At 35.9% G+C, this 22,807-nt stretch overlaps 1 protein-coding gene across 2 annotated transcripts; it reads left to right on the top strand.

Annotated features, from left to right (window-relative positions):
* On the top strand, positions 240–16,449 carry LOC105155974 (regulator of nonsense transcripts 1 homolog). 2 transcript variants are annotated; one of them, XM_020692113.1, is made up of 29 exons: positions 240–1,079; positions 2,458–2,709; positions 2,790–2,960; positions 3,089–3,139; positions 3,946–4,038; positions 4,115–4,210; positions 4,428–4,478; positions 4,557–4,675; positions 5,362–5,470; positions 5,867–5,989; positions 6,087–6,158; positions 6,434–6,505; positions 6,658–6,724; positions 8,993–9,135; positions 9,287–9,358; positions 9,427–9,555; positions 9,988–10,143; positions 10,512–10,625; positions 10,733–10,831; positions 10,904–10,981; positions 11,929–12,063; positions 12,241–12,315; positions 12,442–12,556; positions 12,732–13,105; positions 13,197–13,259; positions 13,337–13,408; positions 13,568–13,699; positions 15,090–15,170; positions 15,475–16,449. In XM_020692113.1, exons 1-29 carry the CDS (start codon positions 540–542, stop codon positions 15,610–15,612), a joined length of 3,792 nt encoding a protein of 1,263 aa, XP_020547772.1. In that variant the 5' UTR covers positions 240–539; the 3' UTR covers positions 15,613–16,449. The 2 variants fall into 2 exon arrangements, with proteins under 2 accessions (XP_020547772.1, XP_011070275.1); XM_011071973.2 differs by having other exon boundaries at positions 246–1,079; positions 15,051–15,170.

Here is a 22,807-nt window from a genome sequence, read left to right on the forward strand (position 1 = left end):
TTTGGGCTTATAAAAGAATTTGGACCAAAAGATCTCAAGTCCAGTGATCATCTTATACATACGAATTTTATACACATCATTATCCACATCAGATACAAAAATATATTACTTGGAAAATCAAGTATACGACCCGAGAAAATCGAAACCCAATAAACACAACCTCGCGCTCCCAAGTCCTTATTTCCCATTTCTATATGTGATCTCTATACTGTTGAAGTTCCAACACAAAATTAGAATTAGAATTGGCCCGGTCAGCCTTCTTACGACGTGTTATGGTCGGGTCGTACCCAGATTGGCCCATTTATGCATCCTCATTTTCAGGCTCGTCTTTTGCATACATCTACGACACAGGCAATCCGCCACTTCTCCTCTTCGCTTAACCCCTTTCCCTCTCCATCACCAAACCCTAACCCTAGTTCTCTCTGATTTACCCAAGATTTCTTCTTTAATTACCAAACTCTTACCATAATTCTCCTCCGTTTCGTGATCTCTAATCTCTCCCTCTATATAATTCGTTCGGGGGCAGAGGTAGGTCAAGTATGGATTCGCAGACGAGCAATCTCTACGAGACAGCTTCTCAGCCGGATACCGGGAACGACGCTTATACGTTTCTTGAATTCAACACTCAAGGTGATGAGGACTTCGATTACCCTGAATTCCAAGAGTTGTCGCAGCCTATTCGATCTTCTGCCTCCGTCTGGCCCACACCCTCCGATTCTATTTCCGCTACCGAGGTTGCTTCCTCCTCTGAACCGTCCCAGTCCGCTAGTAAGCCCCGTGGCGGCGGTAACGGCGGTGGAATTAATAACAGCAGCAGCAATAGTAATAGTAATAATAACAGCAAGGAGACTGGTGTGGTCGAGGCGTTGGCTGCGGGGATGAGCGGCTTGAACTTTGAAGACACTGGTGGCGATGATGAGGTATTTGAGTATGGGAAGGGAGACTTTACTGAGCATGCTTGCAGGTACTGCGGTGTCACAAACCCAGCGTGCGTGGTTCGATGCAATGTGCCGTCCTGTAGGAAATGGTTTTGTAATTCACGTGGGAATACTTCTGGTTCTCACATTGTCAATCATCTGGTAAGTAGTTTGGTGGCCAAAGGAAATGCTGAGAAGCTTTTTGTGTGGGGATATGTATTATGTAGAACTTTGTCTTCTAATTGTTTCCCGTTCGAATAGAGAAAGCATGTGAATGTCAAAGGGATCGAGATAGAGTGTGGCCACATTTAGGATGTGTGAAATGGTTAAAGAAATAGTGCCGCTGTCATTTAAGTAGTTCTTCATTGTCTCTGGATGGCATTGTCACTAGAAAAGTGTGTGAAATGGTTAAAGTGATAGGACCAATGTTTTAAATTTATATGCTGTTTGAGAATAGATGTTGGGGGGGGGGGATGCAACTGCTTTTTTCCCTTTGTTTTAGAAGTGATGTTATGATATTAGTACTGTGAAGCATGAGGAGCTAAAGTTAGACCCTTTCTTATTTCTTTGTCTAAATAATCTGTGAATGATAAGATGTTTGTGAATAAAAAGAATTATGGGTATTGGTTTTACTTGGAGGAAGTTCTTCCAGTTTGAATGATGGCATACCTAATGCATTCTTGTATGAGCTAGAAATAGACAGTTTGTGTGGTTCAAGAGGTCATTTATATTCCTAAGATGATCATGCAATTTGACAGTTTGTGTGGTTCAAGAGGTCATTTATTTTCCGAATGAGCTAAATCATGTTAGGAAATTCTTATTTTTACTAAATATCATTTTTGATTGGCTTTAAGGATTCTGTTGGCATCAGTTAGTAACATGGACAAGAAAAAGGTTAATGGATAGTAACATCTTCCCGTCCCTCGGAAGTTAGAGCTGTGACAAATCCAACATACTTATAAATTCTGAACCAGACACTCCCACCTCAATCCCAGTAACATATCTCATACCTAAAACTGATGAAGTATAACATGCTGGACAAGGTTTCAGAGCTGGAACATGAAATAACAGAAATTCATATCAAGTTCAAAGTTCAAATGAACATTTTAGTTTTGCTAATAACAATGCTATTATGGCCTGTGAAAGTTGCAGCTTATATCCATAATTGTCGAATTTCACGTTCTGCTACAAAAAAGGCAAAAGAATCCTGAACTTGGGGTTTTAATTGTTTGAGATTTTGCGTAGTCTTGGGAGATCATTAAGCTGCACTTGCCATATGGTGTTATTATTTACTATTCGTAAATTTTGAGATGCCCCCTTCACTTAGCAACCCATTCTTACTTTCCTCTTATATCTAATTAGAACATATAAACTCCATACTTTAATAGGTCACTTTGGGTTTGTTGTTGTATTTATTTTTCTTTACAGTATGTTGAGGGCTTAAAATTTACTTTCTAAAGAAGATCTTTGGATGAATTGGCATGGATATCTGCAATATTATGGCTTTGCATGACTTCATTTATTTTTTGATCCTTTGCAGGTGAGAGCAAAGCACAAAGAAGTTTGTCTTCACAAAGACAGTCCTCTAGGAGAAACTATTCTTGAGTGCTATAACTGTGGATGTCGAAATGTTTTCCTTCTTGGATTCATATCTGCGAAGACAGAAAGTGTTGTGGTTCTGCTTTGTAGAGAACCCTGTCTTAGCGTCAATGCGTTAAAAGACATGAATTGGGACTTGAGTCAGTGGTGCCCCCTTATTGATGATAGATGTTTCTTGCAGTGGTTACTAAAGGTTGGGTGTGCTTAAATTTTTTATATTATCATAGGATTCAGGTTCTTATAGTGGAGTTCTTATTTTGTTGCAAAAAGCAGGTCCCATCTGAACAAGAGCAGTTGAGGGCTCGCCAAATTAGTGCCCAGCAGATAAATAAAATAGAAGAGCTTTGGAAGACAAATCCTGATGCTACCTTGGAGGATCTTGAGAAGCCTGGTGTGGATGATGAACCTCAACCTGTAGCTTTGAAGTATGAAGATGCTTATCAGGTACTCATGGCAAGATTATTAGTTTTACTTAATTGGCTGAAATTAAATTAATTGTTTGTGGCGTTGATGAAATGGAATTTTATTTAGTCATTTTTACTTATTATATTGCTTTTATGTTGACATTCCAGTATCAAAATGTTTTCGCACCACTCATCAAGCTTGAAGCAGACTACGATAAGGTATGACTGCACCCTATTTTTTAGGCTATTGTACTGCCTCCAGAAACCCCATGAAGAATTAGTTCTCAATGGCCTCTAACTTTGGATATTCATGTCTGAATTGGCTCAAAGTTTTAGATGAAACCTTAAAAAGTGAAGTCTTTGGTTGGTTGACATTTTATTTTAACAAAAGTTACAAAACTGTTTTTGAAATTTAAGGATCACGTTATTACTTTGCTTGAGAGGGTAATTTGGTTGCCACATCATTATTTAAATGAGAGGGTAATTCGGAAATAAAATGATCATTTTAGGAGACAAGACATATTTGTGGACTTCTCAAAAAGTAGATATCAGCAATCAGTTGTGGACTGAGAAAGATCATTGTTGAAAAGTTCTTGATTTTGTCTTCCTTTTTTGGTTTATTAATCTCTTTTGCAAAACATCGATGATTTATTTGTTGGAGATTTGATCAGTTTTCTTTTTCTGTTATTAGTCTTGGATATAAAGAAAATGAAACATCAAAAGAAAAGAGAAGAAAGTTGTTTTTCTTTTTTAATCAAATTTCCTTTCTACAAACTAGCTGCATTTTTTGAATTTTGTAAATAGTTAATATCATGAAAATAGAAGCAGAGGACATGCATGAATTAACAAGAGTCTGCCAGATTTGTATTCTAAACTGTGGAAGCCAGCGTCCATACCATGCTTCTTCTAAAACCAAACAGAGGCAAAGGTCCCCCCTTAATAATGTTCTTCTAACTCAAATCCAAGGTCCACACTGAATCTAGCCTAAATGTTGTAAGAGTTCTTATTGCATTTATTGTTGGCAGATGATGAAAGAGTCTCAAAGCAAAGACAATATCACGATTCGATGGGATATTGGTCTTAATAAGAAGCGGATTGCTTATTTTGTCTTTCCAAAGGTAACTGGTTTTGCTGTTTGTCATATCTATGTTTTCACCATTAACCTTTTCAATGAAGAATGCATGTTTCCTGTAGGAAGATAATGAGTTACGCCTTGTACCTGGTGATGAACTACGGCTGCGTTATTCAGGTGATGCGGCTCATCCCGCGTGGCAGTCTGTGGGTCATGTGGTATGGCATCTTGCTCTGAACTATTATACTTTTCATGTGTTTCACAAAGCTTTTTCAGTTAGCCTGCTCGTGGTTCTTGGATATGCATAACCTGATGTAATGAGACTCAGTATTGGGCTCTCATTTTCTATTTGATGTTCGTTAGGTCTAACTCATGCTTAGTGTTAATTTAAGAGATACCTTTCACAGAGTGCTTCAAATTTCTTTTGCGTTTCAGATAAAATTGACCGCACAGGAGGAGGTTGCGCTTGAGCTTGGTGCCAGTCAGGTGTCTTTTATGACGAATTACCTGTTCTTGTTGTTGTCGCAAAATAAATGAAAATTCTGATTCACACTGTTCTAGCAGGGTGTTCCTGTTGATGTGAACCATGGTTTTAGTGTCGACTTTGTGTGGAAGAGCACGAGTTTCGATCGGATGCAGGGGGCCATGAAAACATTTGCTGTTGATGAAACCAGTGTCAGTGGGTAAGTGAAAAGTTCTTCTATATTCAACATTCCTTTCTTGGTGTATTCATGTTTGATAACATTGAGGTGGAAGAATAGGATCGGATGTCTATCCGTCCTTACACTGTTACACTCACACACTTGTTCGAGTCAGAGAAATGGTTAAGGAGGTTTTTCCATATCATTTCCCTCTTCGGAAAGAGAGTAATGCCTAGCAGTTGCCTACTGTGAGTACCTAAGAATTTTGATGTCTTCAAATACTCTGCTTTTCTGACATCCAAACTGGTCAGCAAAACGGGACAAGTGATCAAAGTGTAGTCCTCCTTTCAGGACAATTGTTGTACTCTTAGGTGTCAGGTCATGCTTTATGCCTCTTTCCATGCAGCAAGTTTATCTGTTACTGCAGTAACGCAATGATTCTGCATTGTGGTCTATTGGTGTCTGGTACAAAATAGTCAAGTATCCATCATGGTTTTCAACTGGTCACGTTGTTGTATTCTTTTAATACTTCTTTTCATTTTTGTTACATGTTTTAAAAGAGATTGAATGGTGGCAAGGTGGGAGAGACAAGTTGTTGGCTAATTGAGCTCTAGTGGTCTCCTGGAGATCAACTAGTTTTGCAATAACAATAATAGCTAATCACCATTTTATGTCCCCTCTGATTTGGTAGGTTCTATTTGATTTACTGTCATGTTGCATGCATGCAGCTACATTTATCATCATCTGCTTGGCCATGAAGTTGAGATGCAGATGGTTCGCAATACTTTGCCTCGCCGTTTTGGTGCACCAGGTCTTCCAGAACTTAATGCATCTCAAGTATGATCCTCCACTCTTCCATATCGTCTTTAATGCAAGCCTTTATCTAGGCTTCTTGGTTCTGCTTTAGATGATGTTTCTTGTTCTTTCTCCAGGTTACCTGAACACACAATGCATATTAGGCTTCTGCTTTATATTAAGGAGTAGACCTTTAATATAAATCAGTTAAACTTTGCTTTTGTTTGGTTCTGTTAGCACCATGAGTGCGCCAAGAAAAGTTTCAGTTCTTTCAGTGTTGTTAAAGTAGATTGGAATTTAATCTCTTTAGAGGATTACAAAAAATGCTTTTTCTTTCTTGTGTTCTGTGGTGGATACTTTTAAATTATAGAGAAATCTTCTGGAAATACTGTGTTAATGATGCAGATTCTGCTACTTGTTTCCCTTTCAATGCTATAGGTTTTTGCTGTCAAGAGTGTCCTACAAAAGCCTATAAGTCTCATCCAAGGTCCACCTGGTACTGGTAAAACTGTCACATCTGCTGCAATTGTGTATCACATGGCAAAACAAGGCCAGGGGCAGGTTATGTTTCTATCTAGTTTCTACTTTTGGGGGAAGTCACTGGTTTTATTGCCCTATAGCTTTTTTTACTGTTTGCTAATAATTAGTTCCTGTTCAGGTTTTGGTCTGTGCTCCAAGTAATGTGGCTGTAGATCAGCTAGCTGAAAAGATAAGCGCCACTGGTTTAAAGGTCTGCATATTGTTATTTCTAAGTGATTGTTTTCCATGTACAACCATTCAGTTTTGAGGTGTATATAGCTCAACTGGTTCATTTTATGCAGAGTTCTCACATTTATCATGTCTTTCCAATGCTACGAATTTAAACACCCCCCCCCCAAAAAAAAAAAAAAGGAAAAAGAAAGTGAGCTAAAAAGATTAAATGACTTTGACTATGTGTTTCGAGATGTTATATCCATTTTGTCTGTGGATTTATTGATTCATCTGTTTTTTTTGTCCGATGATAAGGTTGTAAGACTTTGTGCTAAATCAAGGGAAGCTGTTAGTTCCCCCGTTGAGCATTTAACCTTGCACTATCAGGTTTGCTTAATTATGAAATTTTATTTTCTTATTTTCTTTTTCTGGTGTTGCTTGATGTGTATTTTTGGAGATATCGTGTTGCTTATGTAAATATGTAATGCACGTTTTAGGGGCAGTTGACCTTATGCTTTCTTTTTTCCTCCTATTCACAGGTTAGACATCTTGACACATCTGAAAAGAGTGAACTTCACAAGTTACAGCAACTCAAAGATGAACAAGGTGTGTTTATGTTTTAATTTTTTGTTTTTATGTTTCTTTTTCTTTTTCTCTGTTTCTTGAGTGGGTTTATGCATTTGGAATTGGTTTTTATAGTGCACTGTGCTTTCTTTTAGATTTCTCTGTTGCATTTCTCCTATGAAGTTTTAATGAACATCTCAAAATCAGTGTCTCAACATCGATGAAATCAATTGAATTCAGTCGGATGTAATCATAAAGTTAATAAGGGAAATTGTTGGGGCTAATGCATGCTCTTTTGTTATAAGCTCTATTGGAGTTGGCACACATGATGGATGTGTTGTATTATTTAGAAATTGTGAAACTTTTCAAAATTAACTTTATATTTTTTAAAAAAAAATTTGAGATTGTTTTGTATTTATTCGAAATCATGATAGGTAGAAGAGAAACAATGTTTTAATAAGAGAGAACCACTAGAGAGAAGGAGAATTAGGGAAGTATAAAGTACCATGATTTTTGCCCATGTCATTTCTCTGGGAGGTTGCTTGCAAAACCAAGCAGCTGATCTGCGGAACTCTTCAGCTAATGTATATGAACGGAATTAATTCTGAATACTTCGTGCAGAACAAAAGAAACATATACCTATTGAATTAAAATGCCAAAACTTATGCAAGTCCTGAATTGTTATACTGGTTCTGATGTTTTGATGCTTCATCCTTCCCCTTATGTTACCCCCATCTTAAATTCTTATTAAGTATTCTTAAACAATTTAGCTAGTCTTTGCTGTAATTGGTTAAACTCAATAAATATGGTGGGAACTGAGGTGGAAATTAAAATAACAATCCCCTGCCACCTGTGCTGTTCTTTCTCTAATTTTGTGGCTGTACCTCTGCAGATAATCAATAGTGTTTTGAATGAAACTGCCAAAAATAATTGTTACTATCTCACTTTTTAGGAGCATTTTAGGAATACAGTCGACTAGTATTAAGTTTTTTTAGTTTGTGTCAGAGTATCGGTATACTTAACCAGTATCGTGCTTAAAATTCTTGAATGTTATTGGATGCCAAATAGGTGTGAAAGACTGTCACCTTGGTGTACTTAAATGTTTTCTCTTTACTGAAGAAGAAATGAGCATCATGGACAGGAGCATCTGAAAAAGGAAACCATTCAGTTCCTTGATGCCACTTTATTTTTTTTTTGAATATGTCAGGCTTCATATGCCTGTATTCTGTCTGAAGGCAATTCTTTTATTCACAAAAATGTTGTTGTCTCAGTAGCTGATCCCTTACATTGGTGATAGCCACAATACTATTAGTTTGACAAGTCATTACTCATCAGGGTATCTTGTGTGGTTGTATGATCGATTGCCAAGAACTTACCATGCATCACCAGCATGGCCAAATATGACTGTTAACAGTATCAACTTCAAAATTTCTAGGACAAAGGGAAGTTGGCCATGATATCGATGGTTTTATGGAAAGCTAGTGACTGTAGGAGCCGGCTAGAAGAGCAGATTTCTGGAATGGTTTTATTCACTTGATTTTTCAGTTGGGTTCAATTTCAAAATATGATCTGAAGCATCTAGGTAAAGCATGCCTATGTTATAGAACCATGGCCATCAATCACAATTTACCGAGCCTCACTAATGGTGTATTTGCAAAAGCACTTTGCGATATGTGTGCTTCATCCTGTGAACTTCAAATGGAAATAAGTATAGTATATGGATGGTATATCAAATAGGCACTATTGCAATTTTTGGGTAAATTCAGCAGACATCAATTCTTGTCCACCTCCAATGAAGAGATTGAGGTTTTTTTCTAACAACCACACTAACTTCTGCTTCGATAATATCACCACTACCGAGAAGAAAAAAAGGAAGGTTGCAGTATGGTGTTGGGCTCCGTCACTACACTAACTTCTACTTTGGTAACATCACCACTACTGAGAAAAAAAAATGTGGTCACTGCCCTGACTGGTCTTAGACATTTGACTGAATGCTATCTTTTCTCATAAGTAACAATCTTCTGGTCTATATTAATTTGTTTTGTATAATATTACTATGAAGTATGAAGTAGATTTTCTGACAGAGGTTGCAATGCTTTTGATTCCTTAGTTTTTAGTTTCTCTCAAATGGACGTGACTTTCTGCTCTTTTTCCTGTTCACATAAGAACATCACATGGATTCATTGGCTCACTATACTTATTGGTTTTTGTATTATTTGTTAGATACAAAATGTTTGTCTTGAAGTTAATCTATTCATCATCTTGAATGTTTAAAATTGACTTCTTCCCCGTGCATTATAAATTTTACAGGAGAATTATCCAGCAGTGACGAGAAGAAATATAAAGCTCTCAAGCGAGCAACTGAAAGGGAGATATCTCAGAGTGCTGATGTTATCTGTTGTACATGTGTTGGGGCTGGAGATCCGCGGTTAGCAAATTTTAGATTCCGCCAGGTAATATTGGCAGTTGCAAACTCGAGAAAGTTGATGATGTTCTCTTTCTCTCCTTTTGTTTGCTGGGCGGGTGAGAGGGTTTTAATTGTCTATTGTCTACCAAGGTCCCCAGAACTTTTCAATTCTAAATTTCTAAAATCATTTTTTTTAGGTCCTTATCGATGAATCTACTCAAGCAACAGAACCTGAGTGTCTAATTCCTTTGGTTCTTGGTGCAAAACAGGTAATGAATACAGCTTTATTATTGTACTTCACTATGTCTTGTTAATTCTAATAACAAGATGATTGCAGGTTGTTCTTGTTGGAGACCATTGCCAGCTTGGTCCTGTCATTATGTGCAAGAAAGCTGCACGGGCTGGTTTAGCCCAATCTTTGTTTGAAAGGCTTGTGCTTCTTGGTGTGAAACCAATTAGACTGCAGGTGATTCTCATACTGCTGTTTGCATTTGTGATGGTCCTTTTAAGTGGATAAGGACTTTTAATTTTCTGAATATCTGTAGTTGATTTAGGAAAAGTGTTGGGATGTTTACTGATGATATAATTTTACACGAACCTCACCCCGTTTTCACCCCCCACTGCTCCTATGTCTGCTTCTCCCAGTGCTAAAACCAAAGAAAAGAAAGAAAATATTGATAATAGAAATAAATTGTTTGAAATACCTACTAGTTTATGTCTCTTTTACATGGTACTTGTGCTACACTATTCTCTATGGTCTTCAGAATATGAAATATACTCGAATAACTACTCGCATCAGGTAGTAGCTACTTTCACGACTCGAGTTACCGATGCTTGAGATGCTTGCATCTGTTAATACTTCTCCTTTAAGCTAATATCACCCAATTTATCTTCACAGGTTCAATATAGGATGCATCCAGCTCTCTCGGAGTTTCCATCAAACAGCTTTTACGAAGGTACTCTTCAAAATGGAGTGACAATCAATGAAAGGCAGTCACCTGGAATTGATTTTCCTTGGCCAGTGCCAAACCGTCCCATGTTTTTCTATGTCCAGGTATCAGTAGCTTTCTCTAAGAAACTAACATCTTTTCTAATTCATAGTTTGGAAGGTTACGACTGGTAGTACATAGTAGTTAATTGTGCAAGAACCTCGTTGGTTTATGATATAGTTAATGCTGAAACAAAGTGATTATATTATCTTTTGTTAGAGTTATGCTGCACTCTTTTAGTCTTTACTTAATGTAGGGGACAGACCAATGTCTTTGTTATGATGCGATTAACTGCTGGGAGATTGATTAGAACTCCAAATAAAATTTCCTCTTATGTTGGATGTTTGAGCATTTTACACTCTCAGATATCATTTTCTTCCATTGCACTTTACTTGCTCAAGATTTGTTAAACCTTCTTAGTTGACTTGTATAGATGGGACAAGAGGAGATAAGTGCCAGCGGAACATCATATCTAAATAGGACAGAGGCTGCAAATGTTGAGAAAATTGTGACAACATTCTTGAAGAGTGGCGTCGTTCCTAGTCAGGTTAAGTGGAAGGCTTTTCTATTTTCTTCAGGGTTTTCTTGCTTGGTTCTGTATTCTTCTTTTCCCCCCTGCTGAAATAATGAGTGTTGTTTGTTGGTATCCTGCAGATTGGTGTTATAACTCCTTATGAAGGTCAGCGAGCATACATTGTGAATTATATGTCTCGAAATGGTGCTCTGCGGCAGCAACTGTACAAAGAAATTGAGGTAAGATGTAATATTGATTGGAAGTTTTGTTCTTTCCAAATGAAAAGCTGAAGTGATATTTCTTATCCTCAGGTGGCAAGTGTAGATTCTTTCCAGGGGCGGGAAAAAGACTATATAATTTTGTCTTGCGTGAGGAGTAATGAACATCAGGTGGATTCTCAAGCTTGTGCAGCATATTTTCCTTATTGCACTACACCTATCACATTTCAACTATTGCTTAGTTTATGTTGTGGGAATGTATCGGCGTGTACTAGCTGCTAACTGTCACCACAGGCCCTTTTTTGGCATTTTTTTCGTACCTCTTCAGCTCTTCTTCCTGCTTCTCTTATCTATCCCCGGAACTGCCACCTCATGCCGCTGTGTTTAGCGTCATGGAAACCAGTGGCATGGATCTGCTATCATCTTCTTCTTTGTCGTTCTCGTCCCATGCTTCTCTCCCTCTTTCCTCCTTTTCCCTCCTCATTTATCCAGAGTGGAACTCCTATTATTCTTTCCTCCTCTGTTTTCCACTTCATTTTATTCAGTGGAAATTTGTCACTTTAGCTATCAACATCAGCTGCACCTTAGCCTAAGCAAGAAAATCTTTATTTCCTGTTCCGAGGATATTTCGAGGTTGGACATGAGGGTTCTTGGTTACTTATTTCTAATTTGGGTTGGAGGAGCGTAATCGCACCATTTGGGCCTGAGATATAGCGGCTCTAATAAAGTGAAATAGAATACTTTATTAAGATATATACCCAAATTCATCCATTCCTGTAAACCAAACAAAAGCCCTCTGTGTTAGGGTTTGGGATTTTCACCAGTTCTTCTACCACTGCTTAATGTCACGAAGTGACGAAAATCTCACTTAGTTTATGTCGAGCTTCTTTGTGATCACGGATAGATACCCTTAAGTTCATGTATCTTTCTATGCTGGGAAACTACTTGCTATTGTGGGTTACATGGTCAAAATATGTGTCTCTAGGAACTTCTTGAAGTCCCTGAATTGCATTGGAATTTACAAAATTTTTTATGAATAATCTAATGTTGGGGTGAGGCAGGGCCGGGGATAGCTGTAATTGCTATCATTCAGTTAACTTGTTTTTATCTATGTTCAGGGCATTGGTTTCCTCAATGATCCACGCCGTCTTAATGTTGCTCTGACACGTGCTCGTTATGGTATTGTTATCTTGGGAAATCCAAAAGTTCTGAGCAAGCAGCCTCTGTGGAATGGCTTATTAACACATTACAAGGTATTGCCTTCTTTGTGAAACACATGCATGACTAGAATATGTTCCTTCAAGCTGACCATGGTTTGATTCGTCTAGTGGACTTTCTCATAAATTTGGTGATTGAAATTGTTTCCTCGAATATTCATGCAATCAAGTGGAAATATTTCATAATGCCATTCCTTCCGAATTGGTTCTCAGGAACACGAGTGCTTGGTTGAAGGCCCTCTGAATAATCTAAAGCAGAGTATGGTTCAATTTCAAAAGCCCAAAAAGGTAAGTATTATGTACAATAGTGGCTAGGTAAAATATTTTGCGTAACACTTTTCCAATCTTATGTAGATCTTTGTGCGAGTTGGTTTTGGATGATTTTACATAGCTTGTGTGGTTAATGTCGCACAGATATACAATGAGCGAAGACTTTTCTACGGTGGTGGACCAGGAATTGTTCCCAATGACAGTTTTGGATCTGTTGCCTCAAGCCCAAATGCTGATAGGAGGGGTCCTCGCTCAAGGGGTGGGTTATTCCTTACTGGAAATGAACTCCATGAGCTGTTAAGATTTTGGATTCCACTAGTGATTCTGGCAGCTAGAAATAGCATGTCTGAACTATCTGATATAGAGAAGTTATAAAATCTAGAAGTAACTCTCTGCCCTCAACTGGAGCACTTAGCAATTTATTCTTGAAGCAGGTCCTTACATGCCACCTGGCCCGCCTAATGGTGCTCATAAACCCGGTGTTCACCCTTCTGGTTATGCAATGCCTCGGGTACCCCTTCCTCCATACCATGGGGGCCCTCCATCACAGCCATATGCCATTCCAACCCGTGGAGCTGTACATGGACCTGTTGGAGCTGTCCCCCAAGTTCCACAACCTGGAAGCCGAGGATTTGGTGCTGGACGTGGGAACTCCAGTGCGCCCATTGGTAGTCATCTTCCACACCAGCAAGGCGCACAGCCCCCAATTGGAAGTCTTCCATCTAACTTCAACTTTCCGTCTATGGAGAATGCTAGTAGCCAGCCAACTGTGGGTGGACCATTGTCTCAACCTGGTTATGTTTCTAATGTTAGTTCCATTTTAATTTCACTAATTTTTTTACTCATACTTTCTGAAATTGATTTGATGGAAAACCTGACACTCTTTTTGTGGCCTACAGGTGACTGGTCAAGGACCTAGCCAAACATATAGGGATGGATTCTCTATGGGTGGCATGTCTCAGGTGTTTTATTTAGCACATTGACTTCTATTGATTTGTTGGGTACTTTTTTATTGTTTTCTTTACATTTACTCGTGCAGGATTTCTTGGCCGATGATTTTAAAAGTCAGGGTTCACATGTCCCTTACAATGTTGCTGAATTCTCCACTCAGGCATGTGTATCTCTTTGTGGTTGTTTTCATGAGGATGTCTATTTCATTTGATACGGGATCTGCGTGATGATCTCTTTCTTGTTACTGTGATGGCATTGCTTAATGTTTCTTTATTGATGAGCTGATGATTGTTTCGCATTGATTCATGCAACTCTATAGGCTTCTCAGAGTGGGTATACTGTTGACTATGTTACACAAGGGGCGCAAGGTGGATTTCCTGGGAGCTTTTTTAACCAGAATTCTCAGGCTGGATATGCTCGTTTTGCCCCAGGAAATGACTATATGTCTCAGGTTTGAATAAGAAGTTTGTACTTTTCCCTTGGCATACTTAGCTCAGACTCAGGCATACCTCATTCCTGCCCTTCTCTTCAAACTCTACATGGTGATAAATGCACAGTTTTTTTCCCTTGTGAATGTTGAAAAAAGAGGTTGTGTTTTGACCTTGCACAGATCTGGAGAAATAAGATAAGATTCCATAAAATTGTTTGCTTCTATCTGGATAACTGTTGATTTGGAGAATTGTCTGTCTTTTCAAACTACAGATTAACGGAAGGCTAAACTTGTAAAATCTTATTTTTCTCTTAAGTTTTTGACAATGCGTTCATAACCATTACTGCTGATGCTAAACCTGAAACTTTATTTTTATGGGTAATGTAATTTTTTTAAATACTGAAGCTCTAAAAAGTTCTATTTTGGCATTTATCTTACATATCTGTTTCAGTTTCTAGATGCAAATAACCATGCAGCAATACTAATAAGAACTTTTTAGACATGACTTTGTATTGCTACATAAGTCCCATGTTTTAGCATTTCAGTTACCTGTAACATTAGCATTACTAGAACAGAGGCAGAGTGACCTTATTTTTATTGTCATATGGGGATGGAGATAATAGATAGAAAAAGTAAGCACTCACTTACTGGGGACACAGTGGATTTCCCAATTCATGCCATACATACCAAAAAGTATTTTGGGATACAGAAGATTCATTGACAAAGAAATGACTGTAGTTTTAAGACGGTATGGCAGTTTCCTTTGGCTATGTCTGTTTGACTAAGAAATAGATGTGTCATTGATAATTCAAACAGCATATCATTATGGTGTATATTTATGGGGTGGAAAAAGTATGGAAGCATGTAGATTTATTGTTTACATTTAAAGTATTGAAATATCATTATGGTGTATTTATATAGCAAAGTTATTGTTGAATGGATGCTTTTTGAAAATAAAATATAAAGTGTCTCGGAGTATTTCTTTTGTATCTTTGATTTTACTTTATCATAATATCTGTTTTTGTTCCAGAGGTGACTAACTATGTGATAAATAAAATTAAATGCTATTGAAGCTTAATTAGAGTTTAAAATTAGAAAGTAAGATTTACCTGCTCAATAAGATTATCAGAATTACAAAAAAAAACATAAAACAATTTCTTTGTAAACTAATGTGAACAATACACCTATAAGTTATTGACTTTTCCAATTGTCAAGGAGGTATTTGAATTACCTTAAAAGTTAGGCTACATGGTAAATGTGATCCACTAGTAATGGTTTCTCCTTCTCCAGTACTATGTCTGTGAAATACTGGGTTTTCCAACTGTTCTCCATTTTGCTTTCATTTGAAATGTAACACCTTTATTTATACCAGGAGTATATGGCCCATGGTTCACAAGGATTATTTACACAGGCTGCATTCAATGAACAATCTCAAGATGAGGCTTCTCAGAACCACTTCGGTGTGGCCAGTGCTAATCCACTTCAGTCACAGGTTTTTACTTGGTTAAGTGTTTGGTCAATTCTTTGGTGGTTGTGGCGGAGAATTGAACTGGTTGAAGTTTGTGCAACTGAATTTCTCTGAACTGTGATAAAATTCTTTGAAGAGACAAATTAAACTTCGGATCAACCCTCTTTAAAGTTGCCCACAAAAATTTCTTGAATAGATGGGAATGCTGCTGCTTCTCTTTGCGTTGTTTCCCCAGAGTAGTATACTGTGTAATCCTGCTGTTTCTTCACTCAACCTTTATTTACTCTTGTAGTTTGGCACTGAATCTTCTTTCTTTTTTTGTTTACAGGGTTTGCTGAACCCCCTTTATTCACAGCCATTTGCACACTACAATACTCAGCCACTAAATGTTCAAAATTCTCAGCAACAGCATTCATCCCAGCAGGGTCAAGGTTCCCAGAATCAGAAGCTCCACTACAATGGTTGAGGGCTGGTTGAATGAGTAACGGGTTATTGTCTTTGCATTCAGATATCTGGTTTGTGCTGTCATGTGTGGCTATATTATATGCCGTAAAGATGTTTTAGAGTTTGACAAAGATAGCAGGCTGATTGATGACACAATCCTTCAAGGACGTTTCTGAAAGAACTGGATCAGATAGATTGATTCAAAGGATGTCACTTGAGGCAAACACGCGGCTGCACAACTAGTGGCTGATGAGAAAAGATAAACCCCAATGATGTTGAGAGTTGAGAAAGCATTACACGGCATGGTGTGGTCAGTAAGGTTTCAGGAAGCCGGTCCAGTTACCTTCTATGAGTGGCATTATCACACTAGAGCAGCAGCTACTGCTATAACTTTTGTACAGCATGCTCATGCTCGGACGGTTCTTACCTCATCTCTTCTGACATGTAATTATTCTCTTATACACATTTATTAAGTTGGATGATGGTGGCTGTAGTCTCAAGTGAGCAAGACTACTGCTGTCATTCGTTAGATGTATGCTATGAGTGTTTAATTAGTTGTTTGCTCTTGAATCCTCATTATCATGAGTAGCAGTCGGCAATGAGTTAACCATTGCTCCGAAATGTGGCAGTCAAATCATTTAGGACTTTAGAAATGCTAGGATATTGAAAGCAGAGATGTTTTGGTGAGTTGGTGCTTGCTGGGAACATTAGATGCTTGAGGTTCTCTATTATCAGGAATACTGCACCCCAATTGCACTATGAAATGTTGGTATTCAAATTATGAGGATGTGTTTTGATTGAAGAGTTCAGGAGGTAAGTATTTCAAATTTATAATACCAAAATGTTTTTGGGTTGAAAATCCGGTTACTTCGAAGTTACAAATTCTGTCTTTCGTTTCGAGTATATTTCCTCCCATTATTGTGGTGATTAAAATTTCTTTATATCCTCTGCACTAAGTCTGTTAAATTTTAGATGTTTGATTTAGGCCTGCGTGATACCTTAATCAGGCGCATACTCAATAAATATTTGTAGTTATTTATATACCCTGTTTGTACCTTACTATGAGAATGTTCATTGGGTTTTAATTGGATTTGGTTTGGATTTTACCCATTAAATTCTTTGTCAATTCTTTTCATATTCAAATTTTAACATGTGTGAATTGTTTATTCCAGAAATTCATATGATTATGATTTTGTTCAAATAATAAATTATTTGATTAATCAATAAAGCCCAAAATATTGTTTATTGGCTTCACAACTTTTGGCTTATGTCCTTGATGTGCCGCACCCGCCAATGTCGGTTCAACCGGAGGGTGTGGCTCTGAGAAGTATCGCTAACAAGTTTATGATGATGTTCAAGCTCGATGCTATATGTTAGCATCTACATTTGATGAGCTGCAAAAGCAAAATGCAGGTATTGCCTATGAACATGATATCCATCTTCACTTACAACGGTTGTATGATGAACATTCTACGGTGGCAAGATATTAGTGTTAAAGGGGCTGTTCGAACACGATGACAAAGGCATTTTGGTCCATCAACATGATCGAAGATGATAAGCTAATAAAAACCTTAAAGAGGGGGCACTAACAAGAAGATGAGAATGTTGGCAAGAAATTGAAGGCGAAAGACAAGTGTCAGCATTGTAACTCAAGCATTCATAGAGGAAATGCAACAAGTATTTCAGAGAGCGTCAAATGGTTCTTGTTTGAAATTAATTTATCAATTAATGATACTTTTTGGGTATTAAATATCAACTGTGGTTGTCGCCTATGTAATGATATGCAGGTAATAACAAGATTGAGGGAGCTAGGTACGTAAAAAGAGCAACTGTAGGCTAGGGCACGGAAATTGTTCCCTTTATTCAGATTCTTTATTTTGCAATGGTACATTGACAAATCGTTTGCACTACTCTTCCTAGTGCCTCCATGCTACTCATTCAACAAAGTAACCAAAAAACCATAAACAAAAACAAGATGATCAAGACAACACACAAAACATATTTCCACTAAGAGGACTCGATAGATGGCGTTACCAGAGTCTCTTGATCTCGATCATATACAAGAGATGCCTACTCACGTGCAGTCCTAATCATCTAAATTTAGTCATGGATCATTCTAGGATGAGTTTCACAGATCTTCATCCCTCCTCCTGGGGCTATGCCTTAGAAATGGCAGCATACTTGCTACATAGAGCAAGGTCGCGCCCAAAGTATCATACGAGATGTGGTGCTCTAAAAGACTAAAACTCATCATATTTGAAAACATGGGCCCCTGCTTATGAAAAGTTGGTATTGCAAAACAAATTGGATGCTAGGTCCATTTTGTTCAAATTTGTGGGGCATCCAGAAGAATCCCATGATACTATTTCTATGACTCTATGAGCAAAAGTTGCTTGTGGAGAAATACCACATTTTTGGACAAGGAATTTCTACCGGATAGAAGTGGGAAAGTCATAGTGCTTCAAGAAGTTCAAGATCCACAGAGCGTCCCACAAGCCAAGGTGACACAAGAGCCTACTCTTTCTCTTCAGATACACCCTTAAAGAAGATCCAAAAGGATTTTGAAACCGTCTAATAGGTGTTATGACTTCGTATTAAAGAATAGCAAAGATCCTTCTTTCTTTGGATAATGATCCAAGGGACCATAGTAAGGCAATGTCGGATATCGACTCAGACAAATTAAAAAAAAAAATGATACAAAAGGAATTAGACTCTATGTGCCTGAATAACGTTAAAATCTTGGTAGACCCACCTCCAAGAATTACACCTATAACGTTAAATTTCTTTAGCACAATAGTATAAGATTAATTCTTTGACTTGAGGCATTATAATGGTCTTCTACTAGATCCCTTGTACTTTGGTTTATTTTCTAGTAGTTGAGGTAATCATACAAGGGATATTTTGAGTACAAGGTTGTCCGGTATGAAAGCTAAAGAGTGGCACTCCAACAATTCATCAACTTGTCTTGATGAGTTGGAGATCTCCCATGCTCTCTAATATTTCTTGATTATGAAAGTCCTTGGTCAACCTGTCCAATCAATTCAAGATACAATTTAATTCAATAGCTTGAGTTAAACTTGTAGAGGATTAATCAATTAATTAATTAGTGTAGTCAATTTATTTTTGTCATTTTTCTTTAATCAAGTGTGTTCGGAGCATAAAATTACTAAACAAGAATTAATGTTATATATATTTGGATTAACTGAATTAACTCAATATTAGGAATATTTTAAGGTCCCTCAACTCTCATTCTAAACTATATTCAGCAAAATATTGATGAATTTTAACTTTTTTTTTAAAAAAAAAAGTTAAAAATTATTTGAAATCTTTTTTTCAAATACTTCATAAAAATACAACACAAGAGTTTTAATTTCTTCTAAACATTCATCTTATTCAACATAAAATGCCTAATGGGAAAAATGCAAGCAATCTCCTGTGATATTACAAAAAAAAAAAAAAATTACATCTCTATGTTTTATAAAATGCAACAATTTATCTTTTTATGCTTTTTAGAATGAAATAATTTAGATAAATTACTTTATTTTAAAAAGTATGAAAGAGTAAATTATTATTTTTATTATTATTATCATAAAGGAATAATTTATCCATTTACAATATCGTGAATAAATTGCATGAAGCCCAATACCTAGAGTAATAGAGTTGAAGTTGGTGGGAAGACAAATGACTTAGTGAAAATAGAATTAGTGAGAGGAAATGAGTATGCGTGCATTAACAATGGAATACTCAGTAGAGTATTATGAAGGGAATCAAAGTCAACCAATACAACTACTTATGAAATTAGCTTCAGATCCAATCTCGAAAATTTTCAATTGTTTAACACTAAAGGGAGAGAGAAAAAGAAAGGTATCGTTTGTCTTGCCTTCCCCTATACTCAAAACTTGTAGTGTCACACAAATTAATTTATTTTTTTAATTAACTGTTTTCACGTACATATAATAAATAATAATATTTAATTTTTTTAAATATATTATTAATAAAAATAAAATATATAAATTAACGTATAATATTTTTAAAAAAATTAACTAAAAAATATTATTCACGCAATAAAAAAATTAACATAATAGTGTCACATGAATTCACCATTTGCAAGTCAAAAGTATGTTTCCATTTTATATTAATTAGTGTATATGCATTCAATCCATATATATTTTAATAAAATATATAACATATATATATATATTTTATCTATAATCTATATTATATATATTGCCGTAGGATTTAGAGAAACTATTTTTGGTATATAAAGTGTAGATCGATTAATATGCCATTACTTATATTTCTTTCTTCCCATAATAACTATTAATTATGGGTAAATATTATTATTGAATTATAAATTGGTGTTTAGAATTGCTTTAGTTTCTCAAGTTTATTTTTGACTTTAGTGCTAGCTTTTAAACTTTAGTTTTTGTTTTAATTTGGTCCTTCTGATAAATTTTCGGTGAAAATGTGGCTGGAAAATGATCATGTGACCGACACATGGCTCAGTCTATAAGGGTAATTTTTCATTTCTTTTCCTCTTTTTTCTTTTGATAAAAAAGTAAACATGGTCAGGCCGTGTTCACATACACGGGCTTGTATTTTAGACAAGCAAATTCAACATCTAAACCGAGAGTTACACCACCAAGCCGTATTGAACAATTCGATGGTTTCTTTAATGTAGAACTTTATCTCAATGGGTTGTTGGTCACCGAATCAACAGTTTTTATATAAGGACCAACATTTGGCTTTTGAGCAAGTAGTTAAAGTATTTCTGCCACTTATAATAACAATTAATTTGGCTATTTTACATAATTAAGATATTGAAGTGAAAAAGAAAACTAACTTAAATTGACCATTGTACTATCCAAAAAATCAAAATTCGACGACATTTTCATTGAGAAATGATCAGAAAGACCAACCAATGAGACCAATACTAAAGTTTAAGGATGCTAATTGATAGCAGTAAATAATGAACTTAAATGGCGTTTACTTCACCTAATTAGGTTGAAATAAACAATTAGTATAAATTAATCAAATATTTACAATGAGTTTTGGGTGCTGGGGCTTATTATCGATTCCCGAGCCAATTTACTGTGCAATATTCATAAGTCGTAACTCACCCCACCAGTGGAGGTCGGTTAAATAATTGGGCAAAAAAGGCAGTAAGGGAGTAAAATGTCTATTTCACGCCTTCTTCTTCCCTACTTCCCCATGGTTCCTTCCCCCCTCTTGTCGATCGCCCCCACCCTCTTCGCCCTCGTCTTCTTCCCACCTATTGCATTCCCTCTTGTTCTCTCTATTCACACCCTCCTCCCAAACTAGTCCGTTGGCTGATCTCTGTCATGTATCCTTCTACTTGTAGCGCTCTCTAATTCACTATGTTTAATTATCACTGTTTTACAATTTCATTAATTACAACTTATTTTATAAGTAATTTTTTTTCAACTTGTAAAATAAATTCTATTTTGTCAATATAATATATAAAATATCACAAGAGATAATGATATGGCCAAAAGTTTATATTTACTCTCTCCAAATATCCTCATATACATAACTTCAAAGAAAAACAGCGTAACAACCAACAATGCAAAATTTTAAACACAAACCGTAAAAGACTAGTATATTTAATAACCACACAACCAAAAATCTCGATTCAAATATCACAGTTGACTCACCTAATAAGAATAATGGCATGGCTCAAAGTCTAATATGACTCGTTAGTGTGACATATATCCTGAAAAATACGTTGCAAGAATAAACTGCCTAAATAGTAAGTATAACTAACCAGTCTATATATATACACACAGGCAGCAAGCCACGTATATTGCAATCACATCAACTAACTAATATTCGACATATAGCAACAGCAAATATAAGGGATAATACATGCCCACAACTACAAATAAGTCCATGACATAACATTTGACGTTATCGTTTATTTTCTAATGACCCTACTTACTCTAATTGGAGTACATCAATTTATGATTTTGGAGGCCGTCATCATCTCCATCAATGTCATATCATATATAGTACATGATAGTCGTTGTATGTAATATCTCTACAATATCTATCCGAGTATGTAGCAATATCAATACAAGACATCACAATAATCTTGTCTGTTGTTCGACGCCTACAAATTATTTCTCTGCCGGCCTATAAATTATATTTAATTGAACAAATATACTAAAAATTTTGAATTACACACACATATTAAGTATACTTCAATCACTAATATATTTTCAAAGGGAAGATACTTAAACTAACTACTTTCATTGGGTGTAAGGACTAAAATGCCCTCAAATATACTTATTTGTTACACAATACAACTATTAATTTAACCAATTGACTTCATCAATAATTTTTTATTTAAGCTAATTCAAAATCTTTTTTTATCAATTTTGATGGATAATCATTTTATCTTTCCTACTTTTTTATCTCGTTAAATAAAATATCTTCAAAATTTAAAATATGCACATGCATCAAGTAGATTGATCATTAGTACTATTAGTTAATAAGATACAAACTAGAATAACCAATTTTGATATTCATTTAATGTATTAACTAAATTGACCCTACACAATTCAAAAAAAAGAAAAAGTCAATTTTAATTTGACATTTCTTTTCTTTACTTTATTTCTTGAAGGAATAATTATACTTTTCTTTCTTGAGATTTGGTGTAATTACACGTAAATTTTTATAGTTTGAAAAATTACAGTCTTAGAAATAAGTTCCTCCATTAGTCAAAATATACTGAATTTGCTGATATTACCAAAAAAAAATTGAATGAGAATTGATATTTACCCTTGATTGACTTATTACTAACTTATTGTAGGTCAAACAATTTTTTTCGAACCAAACTACTCTTATAACGGTAAAGATATACACCTTCCCGCATGCAATAATATATGAAGATATATGAGAGTAATTTGGTTATAAAAAAATTATTTGACCTGCTATAAGTTAATAATAAATCAATTGGGGGTAAATATAAATTTTTTTTTAAATTTTTTATTAATTATTAATAAATTTAGTAATTAATGAAAAAATTTACTTATTAGATATGAGTAATCTCGAGAAATATAATATAAGATGTAATTTTTCAAATTACACCAAATTTTAAACGAGGGAAGCGTAATTATCCTTTCCTAAAAGTTAAAAATGTGTTTCTTAAAACACATGTACATTTCCTTTGTGATATTCTTTATTGAGAACAACGT

The sequence above is a fragment of the Sesamum indicum genome, linkage group LG2, assembly GCF_000512975.1.
Source record: "Sesamum indicum cultivar Zhongzhi No. 13 linkage group LG2, S_indicum_v1.0, whole genome shotgun sequence".
In the NCBI taxonomy this organism is placed as follows: domain Eukaryota; kingdom Viridiplantae; phylum Streptophyta; class Magnoliopsida; order Lamiales; family Pedaliaceae; genus Sesamum; species Sesamum indicum.

Excerpts from the sequence above, each read along its gene's own strand:
- LOC105155974 (XM_011071973.2), top strand. The coding sequence starts at position 540 with ATGGATTCGCAGACGAGCAATCTCTACGAGACAGCTTCTCAGCCGGAT. Across the intron at positions 5,471-5,866 it reads CAGAACTTAATGCATCTCAA|GTTTTTGCTGTCAAGAGTGT; the intron begins GTATGATCCTCC and ends TCAATGCTATAG. Across the intron at positions 10,832-10,903 it reads AACTGTACAAAGAAATTGAG|GTGGCAAGTGTAGATTCTTT; the intron begins GTAAGATGTAAT and ends TCTTATCCTCAG.